Below are 13,011 nucleotides of genomic sequence, written 5' to 3'. Positions count from 1 at the left end.
TTTACTTAACATGTTGTTGTCCAAAATTAAAATAAACTAATATAGTATTTGTATAGGCAAGAACTAAGAAGACATACATACAAGTATGAAAAATGTGAAAGAATATATAAACACTTGTGATTCATCATTATTCCTCCACGAGTAGATAATGGTTACACTTACATTATCGTTTAGATTTTTAAAATCCTCCAAACCTTCATGAATAATGTTTTTGTTTGAGGGAAAAATTAATAAAATTAATAATAATTATTGTAGAAGTGTAAAAAATGTATAAACAAAAAAAAAAAATATATATATATATATATATATATATATATATATATATATACAATCACTCATAGTGACAAACTTTGCAACTTTCATGAAGGGGTCAGCTTCGAAATCCAACACTATAATTCATAAACCTTAAATTTATATTTAACCGTCGATTGCCATTTATGCTTTATTCTTCTTACTTAATTTCATTTTTAAAATTTTCTTTTTTTAAAACATGATCATCTTGTGGATGTAAGAAGATGAGTGGTTCAAATCTTTGATATCACATTTCGATATTTACGATTAACTAAAATATGAGTCGATGTCATATAGTTTGTAAAAACTTTATAAACATCAAGCAATGTTTTTACTAACCGTAAAACTCTGAATATAATATCAACGATCCAAGCCATTTATCTTCATGCATCCTCTAATAGATCAAGTTTTCAAAAAAGAAAATCTAAAAAAAACAAAATTTGATGAGAACAATGAATCGTAAATGTAAACAACAATCAACGGTTAAATTTTGATTTATGATTTATATAATTATAGTGGCGAATTTCGAAGTTAAACTCTTCATGAAAGTTGTAAAACTTATCATTACGAGCATTTATATATTTTTTCTATATTTTTTTACACTTCTACATTAATTTAAAAACTATTAAAGACTTTAAGTAGGTGAAAATAATGCGTTTTTATATTTTGGATGTGACAATATAAATTGTATATACTTATTTAGTATTATGTTTTTCATTTGATTATTTATTGGTTTAAAATATATTTTCCTTAACGGGTAACAGGTCGAGTCATATTACCTATCAATATTATTGAGTCGATTTCAGGTTGGATCATTTTGCCCGTTTATTTTAACAGCTGTTACACGACATGACCCGTTAAGATATCGGGTATGACACGAAAATGACACAAACACGAAAAACACGACACGAATGCCAGGTCTAATAACTGCGGCAACACATCGGTCAGCAATATCAACGTTGCAGTTATAAACTCGATCGGAGTTAACAATCGCATACCACTTGCCACAACAATATATGCAAGCAAATCTTCTATCAATCAAAATTCTAGGGTTCTCCAAACAAGGAGACCTGAACGTGCAACCCCTCATCAACCTACGGTTATAAACCAAAAGAATATAGAGGAAAAGAAGAGACCCCGACCACGCAGTAGAGGCCCAAGCGCCAAACGATCCATCCAGTCATCACGGGCTAGGACAAATGTTTCTGTGGAACTAATTATTAAGCGCTCCTCTCAAGAGCCAATCAAAAAATTGAGCCAGGTATTGAATTCATTAACACCAAAGAATCAAGGCTTGAGGGCAATGGCCACGCCAAACCTGGGATTTTTGTCCAAGGCCTTGGTGTCTACCTCACCAGATATTGTCAGCACTGACTTCGGTATGATTTCATGCTGCAGGAGGGCTCCTAGCTTTCCGTGATTGTTGAGCTTAGCTTTCACTACAGTGTAGATATCAACAGCATATTGCCCCCCCACTGTGAAAGTGTTCTCGTTCGTGGAGAACTTTCTAGTGATCTCTCCCACAGCAGCACTACTCTTCAACAGATCCATATAATGCACATATGATGCTCTTATACTGTCTCCCTTGTCACCCCTGAGAGATTAGAGAGAGAGAGAGAGCTGATATCAGAATATATAACCGTTAATACTAGAACAACCGAATTTAAACTATTGTACATGATAAAAGGTTATGGTACAAATGCTTACAGAATTATTGAAGCAGACTGATCTGGCTTTGTGATGCTAATTCCAGCAGTATACTTCGTAAAGTTTCCAGACGTAGTGTCATAACCCCCTTCTGCACCAAATGCAATGGTTGGGGTTCCAATGGTGGCTGAAAAATCAATAGCTGGGGATTGATTCAAGGCAACGGCTGTAGTGATGGCTGCATGGTCATGGAAGTACTGAACCTCCAACTGCACAATAAATTGAAAAAATGACTTATCATATAGTTAAATCACAAAAACAAATGTAAATATCGCCTAGCTTAAAGATCGCAGATTTTATACCTTGCCAGAGTTGAAATCTGGCGCTTTGAATGAAGCTATAGTTTTTGTGGATGGGACAATCTCATTGATCGTGAAGGTCGTCAAGATCTGCCAAATCAAAGAGAAAAGTGGCATGCTTAGAAGAACAAGAGAATTGTTTGTAATATTCAACAAACAACGCAACCCACATTTGATTCTGTGTCAACTTTGACATCAACCACCGTGTTCTTGTACTTGTATTGTGTCAAGATGTCCCCAATGGAAAGTCCTCCTTTCTTCACTGCTGTTGAGGTGAGGGCCTAAAGGATCCAAAAAAGGAATTATTGGAAAAAAAACAAAAATCTATCAGACAAGGAATAAACTCAATAACTCGTACAATTTCTCACAAATAAACCAACACTACCATAGCCTAAGGTTGATCGTAAGAATTCAAAATTTATGATGGCATGGATCTTAAGTATAGTAGGAAATGGAACTTCTGAGCTATAAACATCAATTCAAATAACAACTGCAGTACTGATAATTATAAACGATGGGTACTAGATGACATTTCAGGTGCCCCCCCCCCCCCCCAATCTTTTTGCTTTTCAAAAAAAAAAAAATTAAAATATCAAGACACCATTCCTTGAACAAAAGTATGCAAAATCTCAAGCTTACTCTTAAAATTGTTTTACTTTCATCCATTAATCAACCTGATAATACTACACAGCCAACTGTTCCAATTCTACACCAACATTCTCAGCTCAAGTTTTGAAGCTTCAATACAATATTACTTGAAATTGAATCACGATGAATCTTAGTAAACTTAAATATTATTTCAAATATTAACTGTAACCATAATGATTGGAATTGACACACAATTCAAAGGAGAAAAATACAATATTCACTCCAGCTTAGTAAAGAAGAAACATAAGAGATGGAATTTCAGAAGCAATGTCCTTTAATAAGTCAAGACATTCCCTTCATGTATGTTAGAGTTCACTTTTATTATTTATGAAAATATGTATTTAAGGTGTTACTAAGCGAATTTTCCTAAGTCATTATAAGATGCATGCACATATATGTCCAAATCTATAATAACATAACACAAAGAAAAGAGCTGCACAGGAAGCAATAAGATACAGAGTAACAACTTCAAAATGAACAATCTGCAAAGTAACACGTTGCAAATGAACACACGAATAGGAGGAAGGTTGAGAAATGGGGTAAACAACAAATGAAACAGTCATGAGAGTAAATTATATTTTTTTTCCACAAAAATCCCAACAGATAAGCACTTCAATCACGAAAATAATGAAAATTAGACAACCCCACAATCTCCCAGTTTCCAAGAAAAACAAAGACAAGGAAACACTTAACTCTTCTATTGCCTAAGAGACCGAATTCTAACAAAAATTTAGTATTCGAACACCAAAACAACTAAGGGTCCCGTTTGATAACCATTTTGTCTTTGGTTTTCATTTTTTTTTTCTGCTACAGAGAAGAAAGTATGTGGGAGAAAGGAGGAATGGAAAAAGGCGACGGAAGGATGATGAAAAAAATGTGACACAAAATGGAAACTAAAAACCAAAACCTAAAACAACTTTTATAAAACACAGACGCTTTCACTCTATCTCTAAACCAAGGAGGAATGGAAAAACGGTTATCAACACAAGTCCTGAATAAAAGACTACATAGCAAACGAAAACGCGAAATACATAATCTAGTTTATAAAACACAGACGCTTTCACTCTATCTCTAGCGCAAAAACTGAAAACTAAAAACTAAAAACGAAATGGTTATCAAACGAAAACGAAAAATATGATCTAGTTTATAAAAAAAAAAAACGTATAAACTGATTTCGGGCACAGGAAAGCTACAAACTACAAAAATGACTCAATTCTCAAATGCAACAGCATCAATTTCGAACCCAACACGGAAAATAGCATGAAATTGGCACTATAATCGAGCTCAAAGAACCCACACTAGCAAAACAACACCGATCCGAAAAAATATTTTCTCGACTAATCAATTATATTTTCTTTAAATAAGAGCTTCGAGTGCGTACCACGCCGGCATCGCTGTAGGTGGAGATGGTGAATTTTTGATCGGAGCTGTAGTCCTTGGTCAGAAGATCTGCAACAGAAGCCAAAACGCACCGTTTCAGGTGCAAGTTACGCGATCGAGAGAGCGACAAACAATAGAAATATCACAGAGACGAAGAGCGAGATAGAGAGAAAGTGAGAGACAACGGTTCGTTACCTTTGGCTTTCTTGCCGATGTCGGTAAAAAGTCCAGGTCCCTTGCTCATCTTCACGGCGGAGAGAGAGAGTCTGGGAAAATTTTGGGGGAGGGAGAGAGAGAGACGGAGGAAGCGAAATGAACGAGGAAGAGGATTGTTTATTTTCGTGGTGGCAAGTTTGTGGTTTGTGATCGACGGCTGTCACGGTCTTATGCTGAATCGTCGCTTGCCAACCGTCAATTTCAATACTCAAATTCTCTTTTTCTTATTTCTCTTCTTTTGATTTGTGGAATTAATAGTTATTTATGGTTAAGGAAGTAGAATTAATGATTTGATTTGATGATTCACTGTCAAATTATTTGAGAATTCGTTTTGAATCATAAGTTTTTTTTTAGCCAAAATAGTCTATGAGATTTGTATAACTCATCATTTTGATCCATGAGATTTGAAATCAATAAAAGTGATTATTGAAATTGTCCACCATCAATCATTTTGGTCATTCCATAGAAAAATTATATTAAACTAGCTTCTCTGTACGCACTAACGTACGTGCGAGAGGTTTTTTTGCATTATGGGCGCTACGTGCCCCAAAGATGTTTTGTTTTAGATATTTTTATATTTCTTAAGTGAATATTTTATAAATTATGGGTGTGTGTACATCACAACAATTTCTTATTATCTTCAATCATCCAACTTAGACGTGCACATATATATACTTACCATAATTCATTTTGAGTTTCATTTTGGCAAGCTTAAATAGGGATTACATACTTGGACTATTAATCGGTAGTGCGTATATATGTGTTTCATTTAGTGGTTTGCATTATTAATATCAATTCCCTGTCTATATTCTCCTCACTTCTTTTTGGTTAAATATGCTTTGGTGCAGTAAATTAGTGGAGCATTCAAACAGAAATTACAAACAGAATTACTGCATTACAAAGGTATTTCCCTCATTTCATTACTAAGGTATTTCCTTAGCCATTCTTAATTTTGTTAGATGGTAGACAATCGCACAGTATGTTTAATATTTACTTTGAATGTCGTCAAAGGCATCACTTTTTTATGCGTTTGTGTTAGTCTGTTTTTTTTCTTTTTTGAAATTCTCAATGTTACGTGCTTTGTCAATTCGATAGTGTATAATTTCATGAATCTTTTAACTGTGATCTAATTTATGCAAGAATCATTTTCAATTGTTGAATTTCAATGTTATGTTTTTCATATTTTTCTTCAATTTTACCTTTATTAAGAATCATCAAATTGAAATTTCAATTTTAAGATTTCCAGAGGACTTCAACATATCAAGTATGGAAGGAATTGATAAAAGTAATATGTAAGAGGTTGTTACCTTATCTACATTATTCCTCTTCTCTAGAGATGATGTATTTTTTCTTCTTTTTCAAAAATAAAATAAAATTCATTTCTTTTTGTTTTTTGCAAAAACTCTATTGAACAGGTAACACAATATAGACATGTATATAACTCTAAAATATGAAGACATTAATACATGTTCAATCACTGATGACAGTTGCGATTCACAAAGGATAACATCTTCAATAATCTGTCATCGTTTTCGACTAAGGGATTTTTCAGAACTTCGACTTTGTAGTCCTAATCCTTATTTACAAATCTGCAAAGAACAAAGAAAATGGGTATTGCTGAATGAACTGGAGTTAGAATGAAAGATTTAGGATGCCAGTATGAGAGTTAAAAGATTTTGGAGTGAGAAAAAAATGGAATTGTAAACTACTTTACGAAGAGAAAGAGGGTTTCTTTCTTATTTAAAATTTGATGATGCAGGAGGTGGAAGTGGGCATGATTCATGCTGACAGCAGCTATTTGTGGGAAATGTTTTTGCTTCACAACACACTGATTCAATTCTAGCTTTATAATCTCCTGCAATTTTTCAATTAATAGTTAAGCATGACATAGGTTTTGAATTGAATTGGTGATGGATAAAATGGAAAATGACGACATCAATACCCACTTGAATCACTGGCGAAACATCTCCAATTTCAAAATGGAAATTTTCAGAGCTTATACTTTGTAGTCCCAATCCTTATTCACAAATTTACAAAGAACAAAGAAATTGAAGAGTGAAAAATCAAACTGGATATGGGGGTTTTCCCTAGCTTTGTAGATGGCTAATCTCTTTTAACAACACAAAATAGTCTGTCGATTGACTCTGTCTTTAGATTTTAGTTTGAGTGGCTTGCATTGTATGGTTAATTATTTCTCTTCCTTCTTCCATATTTTCCCAGTGAAACAAACTTCAAAACTGATTACACAAATAAAAAAGGTTCAAACTTTTAATTTCCCAGAAACCAAAAATGAATATTTGTACTAAATTAATTAAAATGAATTCATGGACAGGAGAAAAAAGAATTAAACAAAGTTACCCAAAAGAATGAAACCACCAACTCATATATTGAAAACACATCGATCACTGGAGATTCACCAATCAGCCTATATATTTGATCAAATCTGGAGTTAATGATAAAAGGGAAATTAAAAATAAATCAAACATTAAACTATCAAAGTAACATACTTGAGAGTGAAGATGATTTAGTTTTTGTGGGAAAGGAATAAAACCAATTGCAACTGCTAATTGCAGTTTCAAAAAGCCCATAAAAATCTTGTAAACAAACCTACTCTTCTGCCTTTACTTGCTTTACATTTTTGCAGCGAACAAAAATTAAAAAAAAAAACTATAAAAGATAAACCCAAAATGAAATTAAACAATGCCAGTACTCCATGCATGTGTCCTTTATTCCTCTATCTTGTTCTTGGATTGCTGTGTGGACCATGATTGGGAGAGGCAGTTATGAGGTATCATTCGCTCCTGATAAATAGAGTTGGAAAAGAACCCCAATTGATGGAAAAATTTGTAGAACGTGAAGGGTTAATTTTTTTATTTTGAATCCCACGTTCAGCAGTTATTGGCTCGTTTGGATGTGCTTTGTTTGTACCATACTTGACCAATCCCGAAACTACTGAGCACCAGTCAACGTTATACAGTTAAGGACCCAGAAGAGTTTCCCTCAAACCAGGAGGCCAATCACAACGCGGCACGTGTTGACATCAGAAGCCAATCATAGCGCAACACGTGTCAACATCAGAAGCCAATCACAACACGACACGTGTCAATATCAGAATGAAACTAGAAACTCTATTCTATAAATAGAGATCATTCTTTCACAATATTTCCTAATGTCATTTGTACTAAATCGTGTACTCACAAAAGGAGAGCTTGAATCTATGCAGTTGTGTAAACCCTTCACAATTAATGAGAACTCCTCTATTCCGTGGACGTAGCCAATCTGGATGAACCACGTACATCTAGTGTTTGCTTCCCTGTCTCTATCCATTTACATACTTATCCACACTAGTGACCAGAGCAATCTAGCGAAGGTCACAAACTTAACACTTTCTATTGTACCAAAGTCCTCACTGATTTTGTGCATCAACATTTGGCGCCGTTTGTGGGAACGACACTTATTCCCACTATCTTCAACTTTGTCAAGCTGGTTTCCACAATTCGTACACTCTCTTTTGACCAGGCATCCCTCTCCAACATAGGGAGCGAAGGAAGCCACAACACACAGAATGACACCCCTCTTGCACCTAGTGCGAAGTAACGAAATAAGAAAGGAAAGAGGGTTACTCTTCAAGCTAAAGTCGATGAGCTAGAAGCTCAGAACAACAAGATAACAATAAAGAATGAGGTCTTCCAGGAGCAGTTTAAGAAGCTATTTGAGACGCTCCACAAAACTAGGCGTACTCAAACACGCGAGCTCGTTGCCCCTATGGACATCAACCATCATCTGGGTGCCCCCAACACGGAGGGTCACCTTCATTCGACATGGGTATCCCTGATGAGGAGCGAGCTAATCATCAAAACATTGATCAACATGAGACTTCTCTCAACCCAGCTACTTCGACCCAAAGCAGGAGAAGTGGAGGAATATACCTCATTGCAAAAGGGTTAGAAAGATCGAAAGTCGTTTATCGTGACTGCCGAGACTTCTTATAACAACCTTGAGAGAATCCCCTCCACATATGCTCGAAGGTCAATGACCCAAGGGTTTCTGAAAGACTTGATCCCCTTCCATGACCTAGGCCAACTGCCAATCTAGGGAAGGAACGATAGGTCCCAGAGGAACATAAAGGTACAAGGGACTCTAAGGAATTCCAACAGACTCGCCCTGGACGTTAGTACGGCGAGTTCAAGGAAAAATCACACGCCCTTGCTCAAACTTTCCTACTTCCAAAAGGCGATAAAGACTTCTTACGAAAGAAAATCCCAGTGGTACATGACTCCACTTAGGACCTCATTGTCCTACAGCTCTTTGAGGAAGTAAACAAGTTGAAGGCCGAACGTCAGGGCGAGATACTTGACTGGAACCAACCCAGGTCTGGCTCTCTCACAAAGAGGATCCTCGACACCCCCTTCAAGTGAAGACAAAACAAAAGCTTGGTTTACAACTCTATACTGGAAGAGAGGACCTAATTGAACACCTTAACTTCTTTGAGTCTACCATGGCATATCGGATGCACACCGACGAAGAACGATGTCTTCTCTTCCCCTCCACCCTCTTTGGCGGAGCTCTAAACTGGTATTGCCGTCTTCCATCTGAGACAGTAGACTCATTTGAGGAACTGAGGAAACTATTTGTCTTTCAACACATCTTTCAGACTGATCGCTTGCATTCTGCAGATGACTTGTGCACTATTCTCCAGAAGCCGGACGAGTCACTACGAGAGTATGCCAGTCATTTCAGCCATGAGTATTCTTGCTGTGCTGAGGCAGATGACAAGACCGCCCTTAAGGCCTTCACAGCAGGCCTACGTGATTGTTTCTTCAAGTACATGATCAATGCCAACACTTGAAAGACTTACTCTAAGGTGATGGCACAAGCTTACAACCATGCCTCCGCCGAGGCAATAACATATCAAGGGAAACCCCCCACAACCACCATTTATCAGCAAGTAGGGAGTGGAAGCCAGATTCAACCAAATGAGAAGACCTCGACCTTCCAAACGGCAGCGGTGCCTCCCCTTTCCTTACTTAATACTTTGCCAAGTTAACAGACATATCATTCTCAGGGCAAAAGGAAAAATTTCCACCCTCACCAGTCTCATTTTAGTAAAAAGAGTAATGGACATTATCGCGATAACTAAGGGTATCACCATGATAATCCCTGACCCCAGACAGTTAACATAGTGGGTCCAGCACGTGTCAGGACAGCCCTTACCCCGAGGTATGAGGCATACACACTTTTGAACGCCACATGCGTGGCCATTTACCCTAGCATAGCACACCTGATACCTAAGCCAAAGCTGATGCACCCAGATTACAAGCCCACGAAGAACATGGGCACGTTTTGCTGCTACCACGAGCATACGGCCATGACGGTGAGAAGTGTATCACCCATCGTGATCATATTGAAGCTTTGGCACGTGAAGGAAAAATTGATCAATTCCTTCTTCACCCTTCAAGGGGTAACCGTAACCAACGCTAGGTGAATGTGATATATTCCATAAATGGTGGCACATCCATATTTAACTCTTCCAATAGGGCCATGAAAAATAGTGAACGAGCTTTAAGGTTTGGCCACCAAATGTTTCACATGGAAGACATCAGGGGAGGTAAGTATCAAAAGCCTAACTGGGATCCAATATGTTTCTACCCTGAGGAAGAAAGACGTATCATCTACCCTCACAATGAACCACTGATCGTGGAAGCTCACATAGCCAACTTTGAAGTACGACGAATCCTGATAGACACGGGAGCTTCGGTCAATATCATGTTTGCTGAAGCTTTCAGGGCACTTAATGTAGCTGAACACTTACTTGATTGCTCGATTTCCCCTCTGATAAGCTTCTCCGGTGATATCGTGCAACCTTTGGGGAGCATACACTTACCTTTCACCATTGGTACAGGCCCTTACACAGCTACCATTACCACTAACTTCCTGGTGGTTGATTGCCCAACAACATACATTGTCATCTTCGGATGCACATGCATCAATGATCTCAAGGCCATGGTATCCATACATATGTTGTTGATGAAATTTCCAACCCCCTATGACAATAGTTACATCAGAGGAGATCAACTTAGTGCATGATCATGTTACAACACTTCGGTTAAGCAACAACACCTGTCTGTGCCCAAGGAAACCCTTTCTATACATGACCAAGTCATAAAGACCAGCCCAGACGAAGCCAACTTGGATCTTCATGGTAGCAACAGTCAACCCGACGATCCTCAAGATGACTCTTTCACCCAGCAAGCACAACCCGCTGAAGAGTTAGAGAAGGTCTCTATCTCAAAAGATTATCCAGATCGCATGGTGAAGATTGGCACCACCTTGTCACCACCCATTCGATTGGCATTGATCTTTTTTTTGCAAGAGAACACTGAAGTCCTGGTCATACGAGGACATGCCAGGCATTTCTCCCGATATCATCTGTCATCGCTTAAGTATTAACCCCAAGACTAAGCCAGTGAGACAGAAGCAAAGATCTTATGACGTTGAACGTATGAGGCAATGAAGACAGAAGTTGAAAAACTCAAAGGCATAGGCTTCGTCCGCGAAGTCAATTATCCAACGTGGGTAGCAAATGTTGTCCTTGTTAAGAAGAATCTGACCAAGGAAAGTCTCATACTCCAAAAGGTCTTGTGGAGAATGTGTGTCGATTACACCGACCTAAACAAATGATGCCCGAAGGATAACTTTCCTCTTACTCAGGATACAACCAAATCCTCATGAACCCTCCGAATCAAGAACACACAGCCTTCACTACTGACATGGGACTATATTGCTATAAAGTCATGTCATTCGGCCTAAAAAATGCAGGAGCAACTTATCAGAGATTGGTCAATTCAATGTTCGCCGAATAGATTGGGAAGAGCATGGAAGTTTACGTTGATGATATGCTAGTCAAAAGCAAACATGCTGACCCACACATCACCAACTTATTTGAAACTTTCACCATTTTAAATAGGTATCGAATGAGGTTGAACCCCAACAATGTGCCTTCGGCGTAGGCTCTGGTAAATTCTTAGGCTTCATGATAAGCCAACGAGGCATTGAGGCTAATATCGAGAAGATCAAAACAATCCTCGACATGAAGGAACCAATAACTTCAAAAGACATCTAGAGCCTTACTGGCAAGGTGGCAGCCTGAACTAGGTTCATCTCTAAGGCCACATACAGATGTGCTTATTTCTTCAAAGCACTTAAGGGAAGTAAAAAGTACATTACATAGACTGATGAATGTGCTGAGGCATTCAAGAACCTCAAAGACTACATGAGTAAAGCCCATTTGCTCTCTAAAACTAAGGTTGGTGACATTCTCATTATCTATATGTCGGTATCGGCTTCAACAGTAAGTTCTGTTCTCATTCGAAATGATGGTAATGTCGAATGGCCTATCTACTACGCTACCAAGGCCTTACAAGATGCAGAGACGCGATACTCCAACATTGAGAAATTGGCTCTAGCATTGGTCATGTCTGCTCGAAAACTTCGCCTTTACTTCCAAGCACACTCCATCATTGTGCTTACCAATCATCCTCTTCGACAAATACTCCAAAGTCCTGACGCTTCCGGGCGAATGATCAAATGGGCGATAGCATTGGGTGAGTTTGACATCTTTTACCAACCAAAGCTAGCTGAGAAGGGCCAAGCAGTGGCAGACTTCATCACTGACTTCACATATCATGTTGACATTGTTTCTACGCCTAAAGAAGTGGTTTCATTACCCTCGAAAGCTCACAAAATAGAACCAACAGCCTCAACATGGAGTCTATATGTTGATGGCTCGTCCAACCAATAGGGTTGTTGAGCAGGACTAGTCTTTACGACCCCTGACAAAGTGGCGATGGAGTATGCTCTTCGTTTCAAATTCAAGGCGTCAAACAATGAGGCCGAATATGAAGCCCTCCTAGCAGGCTTACGTTTGGCCAAACATCTTGGGGTTAAACGAATTGATATCTTCAGTGACTCCCAATTGGTGGTTAACCAGGTCACCAACAACTTTGACGCTAAGGATAGCTCCATGGCAGCATATCTAGCACAAACACAATTGTTGCTCTAACACTTCTACTACCAGATCACCCAAATTCCTTGAGCGGCAAACAGTCATGCAGATGCTTTGGCTCGCCTCGCCTCAGCGGTGGAAGACAAGATTAGGAGAAAAATTCAGGTCGAATTGTTGGCAGCACCAAGCACTATGGCTGCGGAAGTGTGCAACTTATAATAGGGGGATAGTTGGATTACCCCGATTTATAGAGTCTTTGCTCATGGCACCCTTCCAAATGACAAAGTCCAAACTAAGCAGATTCGATACAAGGCTACCCGTTACTTGATCATTAATGACCAACTCTACAAACGGGGTTTTAACCTACCATACCTAAGATGCCTTACGCCCGCAGAGGCGGAAACTATCATTTGGGAAATACATGAAGGAGTATGTGGAGATCATGCTGGATCTCGATCCCTAGCA

General features: G+C 38.2%; 1 protein-coding gene across 1 annotated transcript; it reads right to left on the bottom strand.

The window, feature by feature from the left end:
• Positions 1 to 1,235: 1,235 nt before the first annotated feature.
• Positions 1,236 to 4,775, bottom strand: LOC103401503 (mitochondrial outer membrane protein porin 2). The gene is made up of 6 exons (XM_008340215.4): positions 4,521 to 4,775; positions 4,327 to 4,394; positions 2,468 to 2,578; positions 2,301 to 2,387; positions 1,999 to 2,207; positions 1,236 to 1,885 (listed from the first exon to the last, which is right to left on the bottom strand). The coding sequence occupies exons 1-6, from the start codon at positions 4,567 to 4,569 to the stop codon at positions 1,579 to 1,581; spliced, it is 831 nt and encodes a 276-aa protein (XP_008338437.3). The 5' UTR covers positions 4,570 to 4,775; the 3' UTR covers positions 1,236 to 1,578.
• Between the last annotated feature and the right edge of the window lie 8,236 nt (positions 4,776 to 13,011).

Source organism: Malus domestica, chromosome 15 (assembly GCF_042453785.1).
Source record: "Malus domestica chromosome 15, GDT2T_hap1".
NCBI classification, from domain to species: Eukaryota; Viridiplantae; Streptophyta; class Magnoliopsida; order Rosales; family Rosaceae; genus Malus; species Malus domestica.
The sequence above is the reverse complement of the archived record's forward strand: the minus strand, read 5'-3'. Positions and strand labels throughout refer to the sequence as shown.